General features: G+C 46.0%; 1 protein-coding gene across 3 annotated transcripts in view; it reads right to left on the bottom strand.

Annotated features, from left to right (window-relative positions):
* The window catches only part of LOC144828766 (volume-regulated anion channel subunit LRRC8A-like), a 1,419,577-nt gene that overhangs the window by 560,964 nt on the left and 832,741 nt on the right, over positions 1 to 25,872 (bottom strand). For all 3 annotated transcript variants that reach the window (XM_078687240.1, XM_078687221.1, XM_078687230.1), the window contains one exon: positions 17,310 to 19,630. In XM_078687240.1, coding sequence (XP_078543366.1) covers positions 17,312 to 19,630 — 2,319 coding nt within the window. In that variant the 3' untranslated portion in view covers positions 17,310 to 17,311. The remainder of the gene's footprint in view (positions 1 to 17,309; positions 19,631 to 25,872) is intronic.

Genomic DNA, 25,872 nt, shown 5'->3' with positions numbered 1-25,872 from the left:
ACTCCTCTCCAGAATCAGAATCTGAGGTGGCCTTCTTCTTTTGAAGCCACAACAGAAGGCGAGCTTCTCTGTCCCGTAAGGTTTTGGCAGAGAAAGTTCTGCAGTATTTACAGTCCTTAGCCACATGCTTGGGATGAAGGCAGTATAAGCAGTCCTTACGTGGGTCTTCAGAAAAAAGCCTAGCTTTCCCACAGGATCTGCAAGGCCTGAAAAGCCTCTTCTTTGAGCTTTCAGCCATTATAAGGTAAAAAGATAGATCACAATACCTTATATCCAGAAAGAATTCAGTTAGAAAGGTCAAAAGTTCACACTGGAACAAACAAACTGAGCAGAGCTCAGGGAGACTCCTTTCTCACACGAAGGCGGTTGGAAATCTGAGGCAGGAAGGTTCTGCTGGGGAGTGTGATGTCAGGGCAGGGGTGCTGATTGGCTGAGTTTTGGACCAAACAATGAGGAGGTCTGATTACCAAATAATTTCAGGCCCTATGGGCTTATCTATGCAGTTTTTTCTTCTCTATGATACTGCTTTGGTCATTCTGTTACTGTGAGACTCCCACCATGACGACGGGGAAGATACAAGCATGTAAATCTATGAAAGATTCAATACTGGAGAAATTGAGAGATTTTAAGCCTGTCCTCGACAAACTCCGTGACCTGGGTGTTCGCTACCAGTGGGCCCGCCCCTTTGCCATTTTTGTTCAAATGGAAGGGCAAACGCCGCTCACAGAGATCTTTCACTGAGGCGAAGCACCTGTTGTGACTTGCTGTTGATTCCCAGGACAGCGATGCTTCCCCTGCTCGGGGTCCACCCAGAAGGGATCTCCAGCCTATCAGGACTACGGTAAAACTACAATTCCCAAGCACGCGTCACGGGATATCATTTGCTGCCTTCGCAGCTTAGGAGGGGGAACTTCTCCTGCTCGCTTCACTACAGGCTCCCTCTAAACATACGCAATCCACTATGCTGCCATAAGCCAGCATGCATATGTTGACACTGCCCCGTGTACTCTTCTGTATATTACTGGCTGTGCTGGGCCGCAGGGCCTGGGAGAGACCTTCTACCTACACTTTGTTATTGACTCTATTCTTCCTCTGATGACCATCCCCGGCCACTTATACCCCAGGAGGGTGACTCCCCTGGCGGGTCTGGAACGCTTAGGTGCCGGCCTCCTTAAAACGTGGAAGTCACTGTGGGATCCAGTTGGTCCGTTGTTTCTATTGTTTGTATTTTGTTTTCCTTTTCAGGTCGACTTATTCTGTCTGCGGGGTCTACAGCATACGACAACATTTACGATCAACATCAGGAGTGATGGGGAGGTGCAGGTGCATACCGTATAGCCTAATATTTCATGGCTCTGTCTACTGGATTCCCAATATTATGGGCTTAGTTTGGGTTTCCTCAGGCTGCCTCCTTCTGGAGACGGATTGGGTAGTGATGAATTCCCCCTCTCATGCTATCTCTTCTCCATATGTAGAGCACCTCAATGTCACAATGGGAGACATTGTGGCAACATATACCCAAAACCTACTGTAGTCTCTCTCAGAGAACCAGCATACAAATTGATGTTTCAATACTATCACACACCAACCTGCCTCTCCACGATATGCCCAGGTACTTACCCTCTCTGCTGGCTTTGTAATGAGGACGTGGGGGACATCCGCCATATTTGGTGGTCGTGTAAAATAATTACCACGTATTGGAAGGAGATACTGAGCCATATTAAAGACATTGTAGGCTACCTGCTTCCTTTCTTGTATCTCATGGTCAATTTGGGCATCCGACCCCCGGCCTTAGCCGCAGTGACACATGGAGACTAGAAGCTCATCAGCTACCTGCTCTTAGTTGCACAACAGATCATGTGGAAGTAGACAGCCCCTCCCTCAATAGCGCAATGGTTTACCAACGTTTGGCATATTCCTGCAATGGAACGGATATCACATAATTTAGCTACAACAGAGAATTAAAAAAAAATATTTGTGGAACCCTCTACTTCACTATCTCATGCGCATAGAGTTAACTTGCTTTAGCACGTGAAACTCCGGATGCTCCAGCTTTTTGAATAACATTGCCCTGCGTACCCCACTTTCCTGTAATAGAGGGGAATACCATACCCTTCTTCTCCAGGCATGATGTCATCACCCCATCTCATGCCCTTGCTGCAGCGGACCCTGACCTGTACTTGCCATGTTTGTTATGGACTCTTTAGATTTATATAAGAATGTTTCTGTGCCGGCTTTCTTGTTTTTATTTGTGTCTTCAGTCAAGAGGTTTTGCTAGACAATTTATTGTGCATTTATCAGATGCTATTTCATTGTGGCCTACTGTATTTTACACGTATCTGATGTTGCTTTATTTATGCCTAATCACTTGCGAAGATATGTCTTGCGCAACTTTGTTATCCTGACAGGCCTGCCTATTGGTCCTATGCCCCAATGCTGACACTGTGATGTGTATGTTTTGCTTTTATGATATACAATAAATACAACTTGACCAAAAAGAACCCCACTTTAGTAGCATAATGAATAAGCCTGAGCAGAATTCGGAAAAAAACTCTGCTGCGCTACACAGAGCTCCACAAGCGGCGGAGTGCATTGGATAAATGCGGTTTGCAGTGATTTTCAGTGCCAGGTGCTTGTCCGTACTGTGCAATCATTGTGAAAGGCACCATGCACAACGCAAGAGGGCACTGCTTCCATTCTGCTGCTCGAGTAGATTTTTACTCGAGCGGCAGCTTTCTCAACGCGAACGGACGGTTTCTCAACGCGAGCAGCCGAGAGCGTACGCAACCATTAGCAATGAGAAATCTGAGTGCCTGCGTTGAGAAATCACACCAAAAGGTTGACTTTCCACGCTCGTACTCCCAACTTGATGTTGACGATCGCGAACAAGGAAAAATCTTGCCGGTAGGTGGATGTTCCTCGCCAACTTGACGTTGGCAAAAGCGGGTGAGGGAAAAAAAATCTGCAAACTCCGCCAGTGGAGCAGAGTCCACCGCTCAGACTTAATAATGAACAACACAGAGAAGATGGCTGTGAACCTCAACCTCATCTCTTACTCCAGCCTAGAGATTAGAGAGTTAAGGCTTTTCTGTAAAGTTTTAAAAACATAAGAACTGGATTCAACCCTACCAGAGCACAACTCATGGAGTTTCTGGCAGAGCATTCATTGGACCACCTCACTACAGAAGGAGAAGATCTCCAGGCAGATGGAGAAATTAGTGAGGATGATGAGGTCCTATACCCACCACCTCAACTACTTAGGGAGTATGGGGATTTTGTACCCTTACCCTCCAGACCAAGGAGTACGGGGTCTAGATTTGACAGAGGTAGGGCCGACTCTGTACAAGAAAGTGAGGACAACTTCACTGAGGAGGACCCCATTTTAACAAGGATGAGAAAAAAACTAGAGACTAGGTTCCTGGCTCTAGAAAAAGAAAGAACAGAGATGGGGCTAGGTCCTAGCAATGGTGGCACCAAGTTAAACAACCAAGAGATGGAAGGATCTTATGGTCCTAAAATCCCTAAAGCGATTGTCCCTAAATTTGAGGATGGTGACGATATCATCAAATGGTTCACAGCCTTTGAGAGGGCTTGTGCAGCCAAGTGAGAAAGGCTTACTGGGGGGCACACCTTTGGGAACTGTTCACTGGTAAGTGCAGGGACGGACTTCTGAGCCTTACTGGGGCAGAAGCTGACTCTTATGAACTCATGAAGGGTACCCTGATTAAAGGATTTGGACTCAGAGGACTCAGAGGACTTGAGGAGAACAGAATTAAACTCAGGGGGGCTCGGAAATCCCAGTCAGTGCTGGGTGGAATTTGCAGACAACTCAGTAAAAACACTAGGTGGCTGGTTGACTGGAAGTAACGTGTAGGATTATGGGAGAGTTTATAATTTGTTTATGAAGGAACACATTGTAAGTAACTGCATCAATGAAATGTTGCATCAGTATCTAGTAGACATAGGACCAAAATATCCCCATGAATTGGGAAAGAAGGCAGACCACTGGGTCAATACAAGGGTGACTAAGACAATCACTAGGGTTGACCAAAAGAAAGGGATTACAAAGCCTCCCCAGGTGAAAGAGGGTGAGAAGCCCAAAGATAAAAATCAAGACTCTTCTAAAGGCCCCCAAAATCCTGTCCAGGGTGGTGGACCCGAGAACTCTTCCCAGCCCAATGTTGGGTATAAGGGGAAAAACTTTGATCCTGCAAAGACCTTGTGTTACCACTGTAACAAGAAGGGACACAGAACTGGAGATCCTGCCTATTCCAACAAGAATGCTCCTAGTCCATGTAGTGCCAGAGGCACACCCATGTATTGGGACCACGTGATGACCTTTGACTACCATTATTATAATTGACTTTTGGTGTTTTACTTTACCCTTACATCATGTTTCCTGCATGTGCCTTTTTCCCTTAAAGATTTTTTTTGTGTCTCCTTGTAGTTTTAGAGTGGGGGTGTTTTCACAGAGTAGAACATCCTTGCCAGGAACAGTACATGTGGGCTGTGCATTTGAAAGCATGAGAGAGAGAGAGGTGTGGAAAGTACTTCTTGGTCTCGAAGTGTAGTGTTATAAGCAGTGGTGCTCAATGTGCATTGTGTTGAACATCGGGAAATATTATGAAGTTCTTACTATTGAATTCCGACTCTGTACAGCTTGGGTTTTTGGGCACACAGGCAGGCCCCCCCAGGTTACTCAAGTTGTTTAGGCTATTCACGTTCGAGGTTGTTTTCTGTACTTTTGCCTTTGGAATGCTTGCATGGAGAGTGGCCAACTCCAGTAAGTTTCCTTGGTGCAGAGGAGGGCCTCTCGGAAACTTCTAGTGCTTTGAGATGATAAAACTGGGGGTTGTTGACTTGGAGACTGGGTTTTGGTTAACCTGAATGTAGACGGAGCAACTACTTCAGTGTAGCCATACCTGGCTTGCTGAGTCTCTTAACCTTGGCTGTGAATCCTCCAGTCTGGAGTGGGCTAAGATGCAGCATTTGCAGCCAGTGATGTGTTTTATTTTTGATTATTGACTTAGTGATATGTGAGTGTGTCTTTGTGCACATTCAGGTCTCCAGTGATTATAATCATCTGAGGTGTTTTCATTGTGATGTGTGAGTGTGTCTGTGTGCACATTCAAGTCTTGAGTGGTTATAATAATCTGATGTATTTAGTGCATATATCTTTCTGATTTCTTGCAGTGGACGTCCATAATATTATCTGCATGTTTCTCATTCCATGTATCTTATTCCATGCATTTAACAGTTGCATTTGCCTACTTATAAGTGTGATATTATTGCTTGCACATAGAGAGTGTTGCACAAATAAAATACCATGCCTTATTAGGAAAACAGTCTTTTGATTCTCATTTTATGAGAGTGAAATCCCTTTCCAGGTGTTTTTTATTGATGTGCAGTTTTTTGTGTCTCTGTGTGGGAGGGCAGTATTTCCCATTTTTTGGGAGGTTGAAGCAATACAGTCCCCCTCCAGTTTCTACTGGTGTGGCAAATCCCCAGAAGGATTCAACAGTTTGCCCAGAGCAAATCAGGGTCCACACTGAGGCTGTTCTAGTCTCTGAAGGGGAGGGGGGATAGGTTTAACCACTTTGGCTATCTTGCCCCCTAATTAAAAAAAAAACTACAAAATCTCTTAGCGAATGGGACTAGGATAGAGGCCCTGGGGGAAACAGGTGCAAGTATCACTACAGTGAGAGACACATTGGTTTCCCCGGAGCAATACCTGACTGGAAAAACCTATCCAGTTACCAGTACTGACAGTGTCACTACAAATCATGCCATGGTTATGGTGACATTAGACTGGGGGGAGGGGTTACTAACCTGAAACAGGTAGTGGTCTCTCCAAAACTCACAGCCACCTGTCTGCTTGGAAATTATCTGGGGACCTCAGCATGGGCTGAAGTAGAAAGCAAGACACATGCAGCCATGCTGCAAATCCCTTAGATAGTGTGTGTGAAGACAAGAGCACAAACTCGAGCCTAGGGTGAAAAAAAGAGTTGAAGCCTGAAATGATGGCCCAACCTCCCAAAAGAAAAGGTAGGAAGACTGGTGAAACAGCTTCCACACAGGACAAGGATCAGGATCCCTCTCCTCAGGGAGAGGACTTGTCTGCCCAGAGGGAACTGAGCCCATGGAACTAGAACCTTACGAGGTAGAGCTATTGAGCCCATGGGGGCCCTTGAAGGAAGAGCTGTGTCTTGGGCAGCAAGTCTGTTCCACTTTCGAAAGCCTCAGGCAGCAAGCCAGCTTAATTTGTGTTGGTGCTTTCAGGTGCTCAGCACCGGCACTTATTTCATAGAGCCGGGTCTATGAATCTTAGGACACTGGTTGTAACTGCCAATGCTTGATGGCCGCAAAGGTACGCTGTATGGTTTCATTGTCCGTTTTCAATCTCTCGCATTCCACTGTATTGTCTCCGCCTCGAACGGAAGCGGAAACTGAGTGGTAACTTGCAGTGAGATTGAGAAGGAAAAAACAATTTGCAGGGTCTTGCGATGTTATTTCAGGAACCGAAATTTATCTATTTCATGAGGCAGGAGGCCCGGGCTTTTCTTTTCAGGAGTGGATGTGTCCTGGCCTCCCTTGGTTGAGTGGATGATCTGAAGCTACAACTTAGTTTCACGGATAGCTCTGTGTACCAGTCTTCACTCGAAACTGAAGAGCTGTGCTGTGCTAGTAAAGCATATGGCCTGACCTTCAGATGCTCTTTCCATCCGCACTGACCTCAAAGGTGCTGCAAGAGCCTGTACTCCGTCTTCTGGCTTTGAAATCAGGTAAATCAAAGTAGCGAAGGCTCCGTCCTGCTGACTTTATTTTTTTATTTCATGTTTCTTGACTCTGCCTAGTGTGATTAACCTTCCCAGAGAAAATGACTGATCATCTGTCCATGTTTTAACATTCAATCAAGGCCTGGACGGGATTCTTATGAAAAACTTTGTATAAAAAGGTCTCTTCTAATTCTAACATGGGCTTTCTGTTTTTGTTTACTTTAATTATCAGTTGGGGTCAGAAGGGCAGTTGTAGAACATCTTACTACATCTGCCACACTATTGTTTCCACTTTTGGTGGATGCTTTTTGGTTTCCTACTCACTATTACTCACATTAAAATCAATGAAAGCTTGACGTAGCATCTCAAAGATTAAACTGTGTGTCTCTTAATATGAAAGCTATGCATGAATCAGAGCAGCAAGCACATGAACCTGCTAAGCTAGCTATGATACTTGGATAACGGCGCACAACATTTTCTTTCACACTGCTCAGCGTTCAGGCATGTGAACATTCCAGGTATTTTTTATGATGATGTAAAGCAGGTTCCAGTATTTGTAAAGTTCGAACAACACAGGTCTCTGCAGCCTACTCGGGCTATTAAGGAGACTCTCCCCCCATCCTCTACCTCTCCACCATGAGAACGGTGGTAGCCGCCATGATCTTGTCACGCCTTGACTATGGCAACTCGCTCTATATTGGACTACCAGACTCCCTCACAGGCAAACTTCAGATAGTCATGAATGACGCAGCCAGGTTAATTTTTAAACTACCTAGATGCACACGGGCTTCCCCCCTACTGCAACGTCTCCACTGGCTGCCCATAAATCAGAGGGTAAAAAATTCAAGGGCCTCTGCATTGCTCACAAGGCCCTGTATGGTCAGGCTCCAACCTATATCAAACAGCGACTTGAGAAGTACGCTCCAGGACACTCGCTAAGATCCTCCTCAGAGGGCTTATTATATTGCCCTCGCTTCAAATACACCACCAAGGGTGGCCGAGCCTTCTCCATCCTCCTCCCAACACGCTGGAACATGCTGCCCAGCCAGCTTCGGGCGGAAAATCGCATTCTACCCTTCAGAACTGAAAACTATTCTCTTCACAAAGGCTTGGTCATAACTGTTATCACTCTCACTGGAACTCCTGCTGATCTTCTTGAAGCGCTTGGAGACCTTCCGGTATTAAGCGCTATACAAATCAAAATTAACAATAACAATTAACCACCCTTGCTTTCTTATCAGAAGAGAAGAGACCTGCTTCATACAAACCAGTTGCTGCAATTAGCACTTTAACCCTTTGAGCTAGTCTTCTACAGATGCATTTATGTACCACATTGTACTGCTTGCTGAAGACAGACGACAGGTCGCACGTTTCAATCTCGTTGTGAGAGCACAACCTTTCATGCTTCTAGGATCGATAAATCAGTAATCTCATTTGGATAATAATTTTTAAAAACTACCATTTACACTGCCACTCAACGGTGTTACCAATTGCTGTCACAAAGAAAAAGTAGTGCCAGTGTGTGACTCAAATATAAATGTTTGTATTATGATTGGTTTGTTTTAGCCCATTTGCAACTTTGAAATCTACAAACCTGGTAACAAATACTGGCTCTTGCTCCAACTTTATTAAATTCTGTTTTCCTGCCCTGGTCAGCTGTGTCACTGTATCACTGATCTGATATCTAACAAAGCTCGGAGTTCTAGAAACCGGCTAGCCTCAGACGTACTATTTTAAGTCACATTGTGATGCCAATAGTTTAGGCTTTTTTATATTGCAAGTCTATAACAGCAGAATATGTGTGTTACTAATGGATGCTTTTGTTCTTCATACTATGCAGCACCACTGATGCTGCCCATTCAATGCATGAGTTATCTGTTAGTGAAGCTTAGTAAATATTTCATCACTATACAAAGGCTAATTCACTGCCATATTATCAAGACGAGCGTTAAAATTATCGCCGCTTTAGCGGCGGGAAACTGCAGCCAAAGCGGCGATAATGGGCTTGATAATATGCCCTTGTGAATTCCCATAGAAGCCCATGTTCACACCAGAACATGGGCTTCTATGGGAATTCACAAGGGCTTATTATCAAGCCCATTATCGCTGCTTTAGCGGAAGATTCCTGCCACTAAAGCGGCAATAATTTTAACACCGTTTCTAGATAATATGTCCCTCAGTGTGTGGACTGGGGTCTGGAGTGGGGTTGACTCGAAAGCAGTTCAGGGTGTGAGGAGGACGGACCTGTGCAGGGTCCAAAGGAGATGAAAGGCGAAGCAGCTCAGGCTTAAAGATGCAGCACAGGAGAGAAGCAGAGAGCAGCAGCCAGGAGCAGAGAGGGCAGAGTGCAGCAGTGAGGAGCAGAGTGAGTGGCACAGAGGGCAGAAAGGAGCAGGGAGGGCAGAGAGCGGCAGAGAGGGACAGAGAAGAGCAGAGAGCAGCGCAGAGGGGCAGAGAGACGCAAACAGGAGCAAAGAGCAGCAGATAGAAGCAAAGGGGGCAGCAAGGAGCAGAGAGAGGGAGAGAGCTGCAGGATGCCAATAGGGCTAAAAGGGCAGACACAAGAATGGTGCAAAGATTAGCACAGGGTCTAAAGAGGATATAGAACATGGCCAGGCCTAGGACGGTGGAGGGGAGAGAACACTGCATTGTCCAGAGGGGTGGGAGTGAAAGTCCACATTTGTAAAGCGCACAATCACCCGTAAGGGTCTCTAGGCGCTGGGGGCCGTCGGGAAGATTAAGAGAGCTATTGCCCAGAGTCACATGGTGCTGGGCTACCCTGCCGCTGGAGCTGGGGATCGAACCGTGGTCCCCAGATTCCAGCGTCAGTCGCCCTGGCCGCGGCGCCACACCTCTCCCGAGTGCAGCACAGGGTGGAGATGGGGGACAGTGTCTGGCCTAAGGCAGTGAAGGGGCATGACCACTGAAGGGTCCCAATGGGTGGGAGACCAGCTGAAAAGGGGGTCAAAGAACATCGCAGGGTAAAGGAGCGTTGGGGAGCAGTGTGTTTAAATGTCAGGTGTTTGAATGCTTACCATGTGTGGTCATGAAGGGCCTTTGTATCTCTACTTTGAGCTTGTGGTCATAAATTTAAATCTTGGTGTGGACACCCAGTCTTTCATCTTTCTGAGGTTTCTAAAATTAGTTTCATTGAGTTGGATAACAACATTTGTAATGTGGTGTCAAAACCATTTATGGTGAATATGTGCTTTACAACATACATGGTGTGGTAAGGACACAGAAATTTTCATCCCTTAATTTCTTCCATTCATATCTTCAACCCTTCCTTCTGCTTTTCTTCTTTCTATTCATCCGTCACAGATCGTTCACATCCTTTCTTCCTTTATCCCTTCATTTCTTCCTTTCACATTCTTTTCTTAGTTTCTCCTTTTTTAATACATTACTTAATTTCCTCACTCACGTACTCCCCTTCCTGCCTTCATTTGTTGCTGCCTTCTTTGATGTATCCCTTCCGTCACCACTTCCTTTCATTTAAACAGAACAGTACAAGCACATTTTCTTTAGCTTGCAAAGTTGCTTCAAGTCCTCAAATGACCTTTCCGAAAGCTGTATTTTGAGACATACACATATTCTCTAACTTGAGTTCACTTCTGAGATGTTGTTCATATGTTATATTGTGTTATGTTATATAGTGCACTTATCAACCGAGAGGGTATTCAGGTGCTTGGGCAAGTGTGTAGGTGTGAGGTCCCCAAGGTGCTTAAACGAAGAGCTAGGTCTTCAGCTTCTTGCAGAACTCAAGAAGCGAGGAGGTGGCTCTGATGTGTTGAGGCTTGTGGATGTGGGTGGAGCCATTAAAGGTGGGTGGAGCCAGTAGACGTAGTAGTTTAGGCGGGTGTGGCCTCCTAAAAAAAAATTAGAGCACATGCACTTAATATTTTACACATTAGGCACTGCAGCAAGCTGCTGCACAGGAGCAGGGATATGTCAGTGGCTCTCACAGGGTCAATTGGGAGGAGGGGCTCCTGTACACTGAGGACAGAGACCCCAAACCTGGTGCCACCAGGAGGATGGTAGTGCCTCAGTTGTATAGCAAGTTCCTGCTCACCTTGGCCAATGACATCTGCCTAGCTGGACATCTCGGCCAGACAAAAACCTGGGGAATAACTTGTTTACTACTTCTATTGGCCACAGATGTTCCAAAAAGTGAAGGAGTTTGTAGGCTCCTGTGTCATCTGTCAAGCCAGTGGCAAAACAGGTGGACACCCAAAGGCCCCCTTAATTAAACTACCCGGTTAGGGTTCCCTATGAAAATTTAGATGTGGATGTAGTGGGTCCACTTAAACCTTCCATAACCTCAGAAAAACAAATACATACTGGTAGTTGTCGATCATGCTACCATGTATCCTTAACCCATTCCCCTTAGGTCTACTACAGCCCCTGCAGTACTTGAGACCCTCATTGGTGTCTTCACCAGGGTAGGGTTTCCTAGGAGATAGTATCCGACCGAGAGTCCAACTTGATGTCTGCATACTTGAAACACATGTGGTATGAGTTTGGACTGTTCTATAAGTTCACAACACCTTATCACCCACATAACAATGGCCTTGTTAAAAGTTTCAATAATGACATTGAAAGGTATGATACCGGGTCTCCCTGAAAATTTCAAAAGGAAATTGGATGTTCTGTTACACTGCCTGCTTTTTGCTTATAGAGAGGTGACTCAGAAGGGAGTAGGGTTTTCCCTCTTTGAACTTCTGTTTGGCCAACCTGTAAAGGGACCACTCTCTCTTGTGAGGGAAGAATGGGAGAAACCCATCATGTACCAAAGTAAGATGCAGTGGACTGTGCACTAACCCCTAATTCCAGAATGGCAGAATACATTCAGAAAGCATCTAAAAATCTTGAGACCGGCCAGGAGGTCCAGAAGCTCTGATATGACCAGAAAGCTGCACTGGTGGAGTTCCAACCAGGGCAGGAGTTTTGGGTTTTGGAGCCCATTGCACCAAGGGCTCTCCGGGACAAATGAGGTGGCCCTCACCCTATCCTAGAGAAGAAGAGCGAGGTCACCTACTTGGTGGGCCTGGGCACTAGCAGGTACCCCAAAAGGGTGATACATGTGAACCACCTGAAACCTTTCTGTGACAGGGCTGATGTAACCATGTTGATGATTACTGATGAGGATCCGAAGACAGAGAGGGAACCTCTCCCTGACCTACTCTCTTACACCCCCAAGTTGGGTAGTGGATGCAGTTGTCTATTCAGACACCCTCTCTGCCCAACAGCAGGCTGACTGCAGACAAGTTTTACAAAAGTATGCACAGCACTTCTTACCCCATGATCAGGCCCATTGGTGTACCCATGATATGGGCACTGGGGACAGCTTGCCTGTCAGAACTAAAATCCATCGCCAGTCTGACCAAGTTAAGAAAAGCATCAAGCCTGAGGTCAACAAGATGCTGGTGGCGGGGTTCATTGAGCCTTCTGAGCATCCATGGGCCAGCCCAGTGGTCTTAGTACCCAAATCTCACCCACTGGGAGAAATTAGGTTTTGAGTGGACTACAGTGGCCTCAGTACTGTCACCAAGACAGATGCACACCCCATACCCAGACTCCAGGGTACTGGCAGATTGGCATGCCCCCTGGAGCAAAGGAAAACACAGCATTCTCCACTCCTAATGGGCACTTCCAATTTACTGTGATGTCATTTGGTCTAAAGAATGCTCCTGCCACCTTCTAAAGTTTGGTGAATCAAGTCCTTGCTGGGTTGGAAGGCTTTAGTGCAGATTATTTTGAAGACATAGCTGTGTTTAGCTGTTCCTGGCAGGATCACCTGGTCCACCTGGGGAAAGTTTTACAGACGTTGCAAACTGCAGGCCTAACTATCAAGGCATCCACATGCCAGATAGGGCAGGGAACTGTTGTATACTTGGCCCAGCTTGTAGGTGGAGGCCAAGTTCAAACATTACAACCCAAAATCCAGACAATTCTGGATTGGGAAGATCCAAGCAACCAGACCCTGAGGGAATTCCTTGGCTTGACTTAGTATTACAGGAGGTTTGTGAAGAAGTTTGGATCCCTTGTGACACACCTCACAGAACTCACCTCCAACAAGATACCAAAGAAAGTGAACTTGACAATTGCCTATCAAAAGGCTTTTGTCACCCTAAAAGCATTTAGGCTCAGCATTACTCAAGTCTCCAGATTACTCCAAGCAGTTCATTGTGCAGACTGATGCCTCTGGGCTATGGATAGGAGCGCTCCTACCCCAGATCAATGATGATGGCCAAAACCAACCTGTTGCTTTCATAAGCAGAAGGATACTCCCCAGGGAGCAGAGTTAGAGTGCCATTGATAGGAAGGCCTTTGCCATGGTCTGGTCCTGAAGAAGCGGAGACCATACCTGTTTGGTACTCACTTTCTAGTTCAAACTGACCACAAACTTCTTGGATGGCTAATGCAAATGAAAGGTGAAATCTGGTCCATCCCCCTTTAGGGAATGGACTTTACAGTGGACCATAGACCTGGGACTGCCCATGCCAATGCAGATGGTCTTTCGAATTCTTTCCACTTAGACAATGGGGACTCCCTTGGGAAAGGTTAGTCTCATCCTCTTTTGTTTGTGTGTGTGTGGAGGAAAGGACTCCTTTTTGCATGGGATCCCCACTTTTTGCCTGATGCTTGATGCACTTTGACTTGATGTACCCTGAGTCCCTGCCAATCAGGATCCCAGTAGCTGTGTTCTTTCCTACAGCTGTACCTTTGTACCCACAATTGGCACCTTTCTGGCCACAGGTAAGTCCCTTGGAACAGGTACCATGGGTACCAAGAGCACTGTGACCAGAGAATGTCTCTAAGGGCTGCAGCAACTATTGTGCTACCTTTAGGGGGCCTGCACCTTAACACCCACACACTGCCATTGCAGGCTGCTTGTTTTTGTGCAGAGAAAAGTGAATCAATATGGCACACAACCCTGTGTGCCATGTCTGCAATCCACTGCCTGTGGCCTAGGTAAGTCCCCCCTCTAGTAGGATGCACTAGAACACAGGCAAGGGTACAGTTGTATGAGCACTGTACCCCTACAGTGTCTAAGTCTATCCTTAGACATTGCCAAGTGCAGTAAAGCCATAAAGAGCATATGGTCTGGGAGTAGGTCACTACGAACTCCACAGCTCCATAGTATCTTTACTGAAAACTGGGAAGTTTGGTAGTTAAAGTCTCAGCACATTAAACCTACACAGATGCCAGAATGGGGTTTAATGTAAAATGCACTCAGATGGCATCTTGGATATCCCTCCTGAAATACTACCAGCCCTGGTGTGGTTCCAGAATGGCTGCCCGCCATTTGCCACCACAAGATAGATTTCTGGACCCCTGGGTAAATGGTCTTCGCTCCCGGGGTCCAGAAATAAAGCCCATTCTGGGCAGAGGTGTCATGCCTCCTCCCCCATGATTGGCTGGGTCCACAAAGGGTAAGTTTCAAAGGCCTGCCACCTTTGTGAGATGACCTTGCCATTGGCTGCCCCCAGCAACTGGCTCCCATTGGTTCTGACCCCCACTTTGGCTGGGAGACTTGGTGAGAAAACCAAGTGAGGAAGAGAGGTCTGTCCTCCTTTGCCAGGTGAGGAGGCGAGATGAAGCACACATCTCAGTCCCCTCCATCTGGAAGATGAGGGGACACAGCCATTTAGAGAGAGCCTCATGCCCACCTCCCACTGGAGGGTGGTAATAGGGGGTGCACTCACTCCAAGAAAGGGACCTATTCGTCCCAACCTACACACCTCTGTGGCGCCCCTACATTTAGTATTTAGTGGTGACCCTGAAACTTGCCTCCTCAGATTCGAGGAAGAAATAAGGAACGAAGAACCGTACTGACCCAGGAAGACGAGGACACAAATTGCTTTGGCCCCAGCTCTACTGGCCTGTCCTGACTTCGACTTCCTCACATCAAAACCCTGGCGTGTCCAGTAGCTATCCAGAACTTGGAGGACATGCACAGCCTTCATCTAAAAGAGTCTGGGGCATATTTACAAGCCCTTATCGCCGCCACTACGTCACTTTCAGTAACGTGATGATGATAGGGGCCTTGCCTTATTTACAAGGCAGCGTTAGCCACTTAACGTGGCATAAAGCTGCCTTGTAAATAAGGCACCCTTTCACACTGTATTTAGTGTGAAAGGGGAGGGCAATGGGTGTTGCAGTGGACATTCCACTGCAACGCCCATTGATTTTGACGCAGCATCCTATTTAAGGGCAGGGTAAATAGGAGGCAGCGTCAAAATTAAAACCAGGGAAAACCCAAACAGATGAAACAAGGAGAAATGCTTATCTTCTCCTTGTTTTTTTGCTGTTTGTATGTGTGCTGCCTTGTGCAGCACACATAGAAAAAGCGAATTGCCTATGATTGTTTATGTGCAGGAAGGTCCCCTCAACATTGGCACCCTTGCACTAGGGTACAAGGGGGCCTGCGTTGGCGCTTGGCAGCTATATATATCACCAGCGCAGGGGGGGAACGTAGGGCTGCACAATATTCTAGTAAATACGGTGCAGACCTGCGTTTCTAAAGTTGTTAGCCTTCGTGGCTTAACGACACTCTTCGCCACTTTCTCGTAGATATGCCCCTCTGTCTCCCGAGAGCACCGGATCTGCTCAACTCAAGACTCCAACACAGAACCCGAATCCAGGCGACTCCGCGGTTCTGCACCACTCTGCACCCAACGCCAACGCTCACGGCCCGAGTTCGAGTGGCCCAACCCCACGAGGAGGTCTCTCCAGTCATCCTGACCTGGGATCTGTGATCCTCGACCTACCTCGTGCTTCAGACAGACGCCTTCAGCCTCAACTTGAGGGGTCCCCCAGACCGCGACCAAAGCTGGTAAGAAGATCCAATGCCTAAGGACACCCCTGCATCTGACGCCTCACAGCCTTGGGTGGCCAAACCACCGGTGTACAGGCATCCCTCAAGAACCCAACTTACATTTCCTGCTGGTGGTCGCCTACAGGAAACCTCCCTGCATGAGCTTGCAGCTTTTTCTTCAAACTGAGGATCTCCATTTGAAATCACAGGGCTCCCAACGTTTTCTTGGCACTATGTATTGGGGCTGCCTCAATGCTGCTGGTGGTTCAGCTCCTGTACTGATTGTTGGCCCCTGCAGTGATGATCTTAACCCCAGGAGCTCTGCTCCCACAATGAGTGGCCCGCTCATGAGCAGTCCCTAACTAAAGTCCCCCCTAGCCCCATCGGCTAACGTTGGGCCCCTGCACGCTGCACCCGGCTGCCCTAGTGCTGCTGGTGGTGTGATTTGAGTGCTTAACTGAACCTTAGTTCTTACCCCTAAGCTATTCTTGCTGGCCATTTACTCACCTAGAAGCCGATAACCTTCTCTTCTTCCATAGGAACCAATTTTTTTTTGTTCCAAAAATGTTCTCTGTTAAAACTGACTTTTGTATTGAGAACAAAGTAACTACTTTACACCCAAAACGGTAGTATTTACCTGTATTTTGTAAGACCCAGTGTGTGATAAAGATATCTTCCCAAACACTCCAAGTACCCGAAAAGTAATCTAAAAGTAATCAAAAGTAATTTCTATGTATTCTAAACAGGTTTAAAAGCTAATACAAACCTGTAACAGTTCAAATTCCATTCACAACTGCATTTGCTAGTAAAGTTTTGCATTTGAAAGTATATTCTCCTTGCCTGTGCCAAGTCCTGCTTGGTTCTAGAAATAAAACATAAGTATACCTTTTTTATACTTACCTAATTGGTCTGGATTCTGTCTCTGAGTGTGTGTCATCAGTCTTGACTAAGTGAATAGAATAAATGCCTAAAACATGTGGATGCTAAAACCACCTCCTAATGTGCATGCTTAAACTCCCAAACAAGTTCAGTTCTGAAAAGGGTTAGTAAACAAACCAATATATTAAATATTATTCTATGATTTACATGCTTTCTTTTGCTCTTTTCTGGTTATTCCCATTATTTATGCAAAAGTCACGTAAACACTGTACTCCAAAACAAGGAACACTGTAACTTAAAATAAAAATATCAAGATTTTGAAAATGACTCAGACAAACACCCTTAGACATAAGCAGGGTTACTGGAATTATGCGATTGTGCGGCTCTTTCGCATAATTATAGATTTGCTGTATTTGCCACATAATCCATCCTCTGCCACATAATCTGCAGATTTTAACAAAACAAATTAGTTTCTAGCTCAAATGGTTCAAAAGTTACTACAAATGCAGCAAAACTTGTTGCAGCACAATGGAAGGCACTTTGCAAAGGTTGACTAGTTACATTTGTGTCGCTTATTTCTATATTTGAGTGTTACACTGGTACTAATGAGGTGCAACTAATGCCCAGACAATGTTAACCAATTTGAAAATCACAAAATAATGAAGTAATACTATCACAAAATGTGCTGCATTAAGCTGTATAATTTGATTTTCCTCGCCACATAATTTACTCACCCTGCCGCATAATTTGGCCTTCCCCTGCCGCATAGCTCCAGTAGCCCTAGACATAAGTACTAAATTGTAAAGAAAAACAATACAATGTGAAAAAATACTAACCCTCAATGTTGGACTGGTTCAGTACTAAGAAATTTGTCTTGTGTACTCTGAGGCAGTGTTTTAAACACTTCTTCTTCAACAATTAATTGATTCCTTTTTAGAAGCTTGCACTTTCCGAGTTCAGGTGGTAACATCCGTAGATTATTAGCATTTATTTCAAGTTGACGGAGTTGTGTCAACTGTCCAATCTCTGGAGGAATTAATGTTAGCTTATTTTGTGAGAGTGTAAGAATACGGAGCTTAGTGCATGTAAACAGCTGAAGTGGTAGTTCATGAATTTTGTTGTGTTCGATTGTGAAATACTGCAGGTCCTGGAGCTGGGAAATCTCTGGAGGAATTTTTGAAATGCTGTTGTATCCTAATTCAAGTTGTCGTAATTTAGTTAGTTTGAACAAGTTCAATGGTATCTCAGATATCTTATTTTTGTTGAAGTTCAGTGTTTCTAAAGTTGTGATCCTTCCAATAAGTGGTGAAATAGCCTCTATAGAATTATAGTTGAGTTTCAAAGATGTAAATTTTCTAAGATTCTGAAAACTTGCAACTTCATTCACAGTTGTGAGATTATTTTCCTTTAAATCCAACTCCTGGAGATTGCTTAGACTAAAGACAGCACTTGGAATCCGGTCAAGATTGCATTGTACAAGCTTTAATCTTGAAAGGTTGGTAAGCTTTTTAAAGTTGGCCAAAAACACTAGCTTAATGCCCTGGTTATGTAAACTTAGATGATAAAGATGACTGGCGATGTCAATAACAGCAACAGGCAATTTTTCGATATTTGATCTTATATGAAGGGACTTCAAACCTTCTAAATCACGAAATGACTGCAATGGAATAAGATTTTTGCTGTCAATCTGAAGGTTTCCTTCCAAATATAATTCTCTCAACTTCTTTAATCCATACATCCAATGGGGTATTTCCTGTGCATTATCAAACCTTACTCGTAATACATACAAAGTGTCTTTCAAAAACTGAATGGCTTTTGCCTCCATCTTCACAGTGCTATTTAAAATCCACAGCTCTCTAAGCAAAGTTAGCTTTGATATGAGTGGTTCTAAGGTGACATCTTTAATTAGTTCCAGCTTCAACACTTCCAAATTAAATAACTCATACATGGCCGAAGGAATTCCTGGCAACATAAATAGATGCAGTTCATTTTTGCCATTGGCATTAACAATTGTGCGCTGTAAAAGCTTTTCTTGATTCCATTCATAATTCAAATGTATCTGGAGCAGCCTGTTTTCACTGACATCTGAAAGGAATATAGCAAACTTTCTTGCATATAATGTATCATACTGATCTATTAAGTGCAACAAAAATGCAAAATCATTCTTTACATCAGGAATATCGTTAATATCAGATTCTTCTCTGACATCTTGAAAAGAATATTCTTTAAGTTTGTAAAAGAAAATCCAGTATAATGTATACAAGCAAACAAAATTGTATAAAATTATCACTGCAATGTAGGCATATGAGAGCATTGTAAACATTCTTAACAAGCCATGAAGGCAGAAGAATTCTGAAAAGCCAGTAACATACAGGTTATCAATGCAACCAATAATATAATTCATTTTAGGAGTTAAGACAGCAACGTAACAGAGGATAACAATAGCTTGAGTAAAGCGTAAGATAGTTTGTCTTGTGTACATACTGTACAGAATGTCACCATTTTCAGTGTGTATTCTAAACTTTCTGACTTTTTCAAATAAAGCTTTGGCTTGTTCCCCTTCTTTTTTATCTAAGATGGTCACAGCCTGGTTCCCAAAAACACCTACAGCTCCTTGGCTCTTGGAAGATGATTTGGAAACGGATAATTGTTCTTCACTTAAAGGAAACTTAGAGCTTGGGCTTTTGGTTAGTGATGTTACAGTAGGTGGTGTTGGATCTACATGTTTTAGTTCACTTGACAAACTTTCATCTTTCTTTTTTGATGAAACTTTCGTAATCGTTCTGATATCAGAATGTTCATACACTGTTTCTGATAGTGCTTTGGTGGTCCATGGTGAATCTAAACATTTCACCAGCACAGCAGTAAAATGTTCAATTTTTGAACTTGTACCTGGAAACTTGAACCAGAAATTAGAACAAGCCATGAAGATGAGTGAGTGCAGAAGAACCATGTATGGAAAGTATTTGGAGTACCATAAAGTTGCTGTATCATAACACCATTGATCAACCATATTATACTGTTGCCGTTCCAGGAGAACCCTAGGATTTGCATTCGTTTTATACAGGGCTGCCAAAAAAGTTGCATTCCATGACATAGTGTCAATATTAAATCCATATGGCAACGGGATGCATATAATTCTTGTTGCAGAAGACATCTACAAGAAAGAATGAAGACAAACATTCAAAATTAATAATATATTCCACAAATTAGTGCTTAAAATAACAAACGCAGAGAGATAAACAGTATAAAACCTGAATTAAGTCTTGAGAGATAATACATCTCGAAGTGCATATTTTAGATTTGAAAAGTTCAGTTGAAAGCATGAATTTCCAATTAACATGGTCAACAAAGCATTTGTGCGTTTGTTACAAACCATAATTAGAACGCACTAGTGACAATCTTTAGTTGCGTATTGCTGCCTACCTATCAGTGGGGAAAAACCCAGGCAGAAATCAAAACCCTTTCTACACTTATAACTATCATTTGAAGATCTATTGTACCTAAACAAGGAAGATTGACTCACTGACTGAAACTTTAGGAAGTGCTGTGTGATTTACAAGCAACTAACACCTCACATATACAAGGTGAATCTGTTAACTTTCATCTTACTAATCACGTTCCCATGTTTGTAGCCACCTTCTCAAATAACCCATATAGTTTCATCCAAACCATCAACGATTTATTTCGTCCTACGTGCCTAGGAATAGTACTACCCTAAGTCTTCTTCTACAATTGTAGGGCAATCCGATTGGAGCGAAAGAGCCCCAAACAACGCCTCAATGCGGTATATAGCACATATTTAGATCTGCTGTGTTTGGTGTACCAGCAGATGCACCTCTAGTCTGAGGAAACCACTCCTATTGTTTGTTGTTTCTTTCAGAGCATCCTTTCTGACTTTCAAGCAGCCCACACCAGCCTCACCAATCTCATGGCCTAATTCCTCTCCTTTTAAGATCTGATAGTGGCAGTTATACATGAATGGATTTACGACAATAGACAATGGAAATAGTAACACTATGAAAAACAACAGCTATGCAGCACAAGTAAGCGAGCCACGTAGACAAGCAATTGCTGTTGTCCTCAGCAATAGGTATTAAGTGTACAAATGAATTATAGTGCCTTGTAGACGGTCAAGTTAAGTAACGGGAAGTAAGTAACTTAAACACAGTGGGTGATGGAGTTGTGTTTTTCTCATACATTAAATATGCTGCTGATAGATGAATCAGTTTAATTAAGCAAGGTAAGATTTAGGAAGTCCAGGATAGCTTTCCAGCCATGAATGCCAGCGAGACCTGTAGCTTTTACAACTGATCTGAAATAACTGTGGGAGATAAGTGCCTTCATTTTTAAGAGTAGACAGAGTTGGTAATTGACTAGCTTGTTGATTCTGACAATGCGAAGTTGCAGTGGGTAGTGGGAGTGAAGGCTGATACACTTGCTGCTTTCATGATGGTAGCTGCTGTACCACACATCTTGCACCAAACTGAGTCAATTTTCTTACTCTCTTTGGCCCGAGGAACTGTAGACAAAGAAGTAGAAGAGTGCAACTTTTTTACTGCTAAAATGACCACAGAATCAGGGGGAGGTTCTTAACGAAGGAGCAAAAGGTTCTGCTCTGGAGGTCTATACTGGAGCCTCGACGGAGCTGATTTGGCTGCAGCTGGCATAAGGAACAGCTTCATGGCAGGTTTCAATAAACGCGGGACTAGAGGTAGGAGGGGCCGCCCATTGAAGAAGCGTCTCGAAGACCATAGTCATTGATGTTGTCAGGGTAGGCAATGAAATGTTCAAATTTGATGCCCCTTGCACAAGCATCTTTTGAAAACTGTTAATTGGGTCAGAGTTGGTGAGTATCTCTCGGCACTGGAGGGAGAGGTAGAGTAAAGAGACTTGTGCCTTGACCATCTTCTAGATTTAGATCTGGATGCATGATGATAACGATGTGATTGAAGAAGTGATTGTCGCGAAGAGGCGTCCTAATACTGATGGCAGTGTCTCAAAGGCATTTGCGCTGTTTGACTATCATGAGAATTTAGAGAGGGGAGATCTTGATCGTTGAGGAAAAGCAAGAGGTCTTGTTGGCGGAGGTGCTTCCACAGGTGTCTCTGTTTGTGGAAGAGGCGCTGGCAAAGAAGGTGAAAGAGGAGACGGAGGAGGTGGTGGAGCCTGAGCAGGTGTAAAAGAGTCTGGAGGATAGATAGGTGACAATGGTGAATATATATAGTTGGCAGGGTATGCTCAGACGCGAGTCCCTTGCTCACTTTGCCACTGGATTCAAGCAAGCCTAGCTGAAGACGGTTGTAATGCCAGAAACCGGTCCTAGGAAGCTTGAACCCGGTCCAGGGAAGGCATGGCTTGGCAGGTCTGGCTGGACTGTTCCCATGAGGCACAGGGTCAGACTGATTTGCATATGGCCATGTCTGAACTGGGGTGGCAGAGTGGGCTAAAGAAAGGTGATGGATTAAACCCAGATCTGTTGACTGGGTGTGAGTGTTTGATTGGTTCAGATGCTCTGTCCATCACCACCCCCTTTTGTACGACAATGGTGAATATGCGCTGGAATATTCAGAATCTAAGGTTGATGGTGAGCGTCTTAACCTCAATTTTCTGACTCTTTCAACAGGTCTGTCTCAATGCAAAAAGATTTCTCAACGTCAATTTTCCCCTATGCTTTGACGTCAATGGACCTCGACATTGAACTTCTCCTGAGTCGCCACGCCTTGGTATCCTTTGCTGTCGATCTCCTATGACTTGTCGCCAAGTGTCCCTTCCTCTTTGAGGTCGACTCAGCTTTCAACATCGACCTGAAACAATGTTGTTTTGGATGGGGTTCTCTTTTTTTGGATCTCCCTCTCCTGGAATCCTGAGAGGAAGGTGGAAGAGCCCTGGTAGAGGACTGTGTTGGACTTGGCCCTTCTGGCAGGTTCACCCCTGAACTTTTTGCCTTGTAAGGTTACCTCATTATAATGATTTCTAGTCTTTGCGCACTTTAGCACTGTGGCACAGTGTAAAGTGCGTGCGCTCTCTGAGTGCGTGTGAGATTGGCCTGCCCTCCCCTAGGAATGCATGGGGAATGTGTGTGTCCATGGTAATTCCTGATGCGTGGGGAGTGCAAGTGCGAGTTTGGTATGTGCGGGCTCGTGTGATTAAAAGCTGCGCGATGATATGTGCGGCATAATTGTGTCTAGTGTGGAAGTGCCACTTCTAGAAGTTGGTGTGTCTGGGCAGTGAATGTGCTGGCTTGTGATTGGCTGGAGCTGGCTGGTGTGCCAGGCTCCTGGAGTCTGGATGGGTCTGCCCCAGTGGTGAATGGGAGATCTGCATGTTGATGGCTGGGGAGGAGTGCACCTGGGACCTGAATAGGGCTGGGCTTTCCCCCCACAATGCTGGCTCCACCCCCTGTGGTGTGTCTGATGTCCCTGACCCATCCTGTGAATAGAGAGAGGGGCTGAGCAAAAACAAAGTGCTCAGGAACCAGTTGTATCTGGTTCGCCCCTTGCCTGCACCTTTAGACGAAGGAATTGTGTGTATAAAAAGAGGCTGTGACCTCTTGTGAAAGGTTCTTGTTTCCTGACTTGAATCTACCAGGGGCGTGCTGCTGCTGGGGCCCAGGGGAAGGCTTGCCTCCCTGGGCCCTGCCCAGCCCCTGGATGCCCTGCCCCTGGACGCTGGAGGATTTCTGGGGACCCTGCTACTGGCTTAATGAGTCCCTGGAGAGACTTTGGGGCTGCCCCAGCACCTTGTGAGTGCTGGCTATAGTTCTTTTTGAGGCCCCTAGTTCTTCCTTCGCTGCTTTCCCCTCTGGGAGCGCTGTTTAACTCTTACAGTGCTGTCCTGGGCGCTGTTGCTACATTATGCCCGCTTATTTTATGATTTACCGGCAGGAGCCTACCCTGCATATTGCCCGCAAATTAATAATTTTTATTACGGGTGCCACCACGTTTATTTAATTATTTCACGGGTGCCCACCCCGTTTCTACTGTTATTTTATCTTGCGATGGTGCCCACCCCTTGAAATTGCCCCCGCAAGATCACCCCCACGGCCGGGCCGCAAACAGGAAGTCAGGCGGCATCCCGCCTGGCTGAAGGCGGGACTTCCGGGTTGCCGAAGGAAATCCCGCCCACCGCCAAGACAAGACAGGAAGCTGCACGGGTGGAGGTCTCCTGCGGCCCGGGGCCGCCAGCACCGAGAGAGGAGTGGAGGGGTTCGAGGCACATTGCCGGTGCCTGCCCCGCTGCCTTGGAAAGAGAGAATGCAGCGCAACGCTGCTACCCCATCCCCGGAGCCCGGTAAGCGAGGGCTTGGGGGGGGTTGCCCTTTTTGTTATCTAGAGCGGTCCCGCCGTTGCGGGCCGCTCCCCTGATGGCCCCATTTGGTTCACGGGCCCCGTGGGAGGTCCTGTGGGCCCGTGTTTGTACCCTAAGCGTACCCGCCGTTGTGGTCCGCCCCACCGCCCCCACGTTTCCTTAATAAGTTACAGAGCCCATGCGGGGCTCCAGTGATGGGGGCCCTCATTATCTCCAGAGCCGGCGGGCTCCCACGAACAGGGCATTATTGATTGAGCAGCCCCGTCCTGCAGCGGGCCGCTCCAACGAGGCCCACAGTTATATTAGAGCCCCCCTGAGGGGCATGGGGCACATTTAATGTAGAGCCCGTTTTTGGTCCAACCTGTGTCGCTCCAGAGCCTAGAGGACTCCAACATGTGTAGCATTGTCTTACCAGAGCCCAGAAGGCTCCCACGGGCACAATATTGATTTGAAGGGCTCGAGGAACCCGTGCTGAGCCCCGTGGCCCCAACGATGGGGGGCCTTTCTTTCCTTAAGGAGCAAGAGTGCTCCCAGGCGCACAGGGTTTGCAGAGCCTAGAGGGCTCCAACTGTTGGCGCAGTTTTGCTCCAATGGGCCGGTGAGGGCCCTGTCGCAGTTTTGTCCTCAGCTGCCCAGCAAGTAGTGGTCAGCTGCACCATTTAGGTTTTTGCTTCCTAGGGACATGTCTCTGGACTTAGGAGTGAGCCGCACTCCTTCATCCCTAACCTTGGCCTTCCCCAGCTGCTCAGCACTTAGTGCCAGCTGCAGCTTTTTAGGCCTTGCTATTGTCCTCAGCTGCCCAGCAAGTAGTGGGCAGCTGCTACGTTTAGGTTTTTGGCGCAGTGGCGCAACCGGGACTTTGTTGTGAGTTATGTGCTTCTTAGGGTGCTAGGAAATGTACTGTGTGTTGTATGTTTTGCGCACCCTGTGTTCTGGTACCTCTGAATGTGTTTTTATGCATCATGTGTTTTACCTACACCGCTGAATGTGTTTTATGCGTCATGGGTCTTCCTTACACCGCTGAATGTGTTTTATGCATCATGTGTTTTACCTACACCGCTGAATGTGTTTTATGCGTCATGTGTCTTCCTTACACCGCTGAATGTGTTTTATGCATCATGTGTTTTACCTACACCGCTGAATGTGTTTTATGCATCATGTGTCTTCCCTACACCTCTGAATGTGTAATGCTCCTGACCTATACCCATAAGTGTATTTTATGCTTAGGTGGTTGTGTTTCCTAGTACAGTTAGGCTAGTGAGTTCATGGTTCCCTACGTAATATTTTCCTAAGGTGGTTAGGGTTGCGTGGGTGGTACTTACCTTTTACTAGTGGTTACTGGTTGAGTGCTACATTTGCTATTTGTTGCTTAAAACTATCTCCAAGGGCTTGATACTGACCTTGCCCCATGACCAGAGTCCCAGGACCAGTGGACTCTGTTGTCCCTTCCCTGACAAATTGCTGGGACTTGTCTGATCTCCTTGGGCCGCTGGGGCCTGGCCTGAAGTGTGCCTCGCTCATGCCCCTCTGCAACTCGTGCCTGGCCGCCCCCGCCTAGAGCCGCACCGCTCCTTGTGAAGCCGTGCTCTGCTCCGCCGGGGCCGCCCGCATCCTGCACCTCGGCAGCTCGTGCCTGGCAGCCCTCATGTCTCGAGCCGTGCCGCTCTCCTCTGATCCGCGTCCACTTCGCTGGGCCGCCCGCACCCGTCCCCCCTCCTCCTCTGAGCCACACACCTTGGTCGCTCCAGCCAAACGCTTGTAGCACGCCGGCTGCCCACTCAGGCCTACTGAGGAGATCATTATAATGATTTCTAGTCTTTGCGCACTTTAGCACTGTGGCACAGTGTAAAGTGCGTGCGCTCTCTGAGTGCGTGTGAGATTGGCCTGCCCTCCCCTAGGAATGCATGGGGAATGTGTGTTTCCATGGTAATTCCTGATGCGTGGGGAGTGCAAGTGCGAGTTTGGTATGTGCGGGCTTGTGTGATTAAAAGCTGCGCGATGATATGTGCGGCATAATTGTGTCTAGTGTGGAAGTGCCACTTCTAGAAGTTGGTGTGTCTGGGCAGTGAATGTGCTGGCTTGTGATTG

Source organism: Lissotriton helveticus, chromosome 1_1, assembly GCF_964261635.1.
Source record: "Lissotriton helveticus chromosome 1_1, aLisHel1.1, whole genome shotgun sequence".
NCBI classification, from domain to species: domain Eukaryota; kingdom Metazoa; phylum Chordata; class Amphibia; order Caudata; family Salamandridae; genus Lissotriton; species Lissotriton helveticus.
The sequence above is the reverse complement of the archived record's forward strand: the minus strand, read 5'-3'. Positions and strand labels throughout refer to the sequence as shown.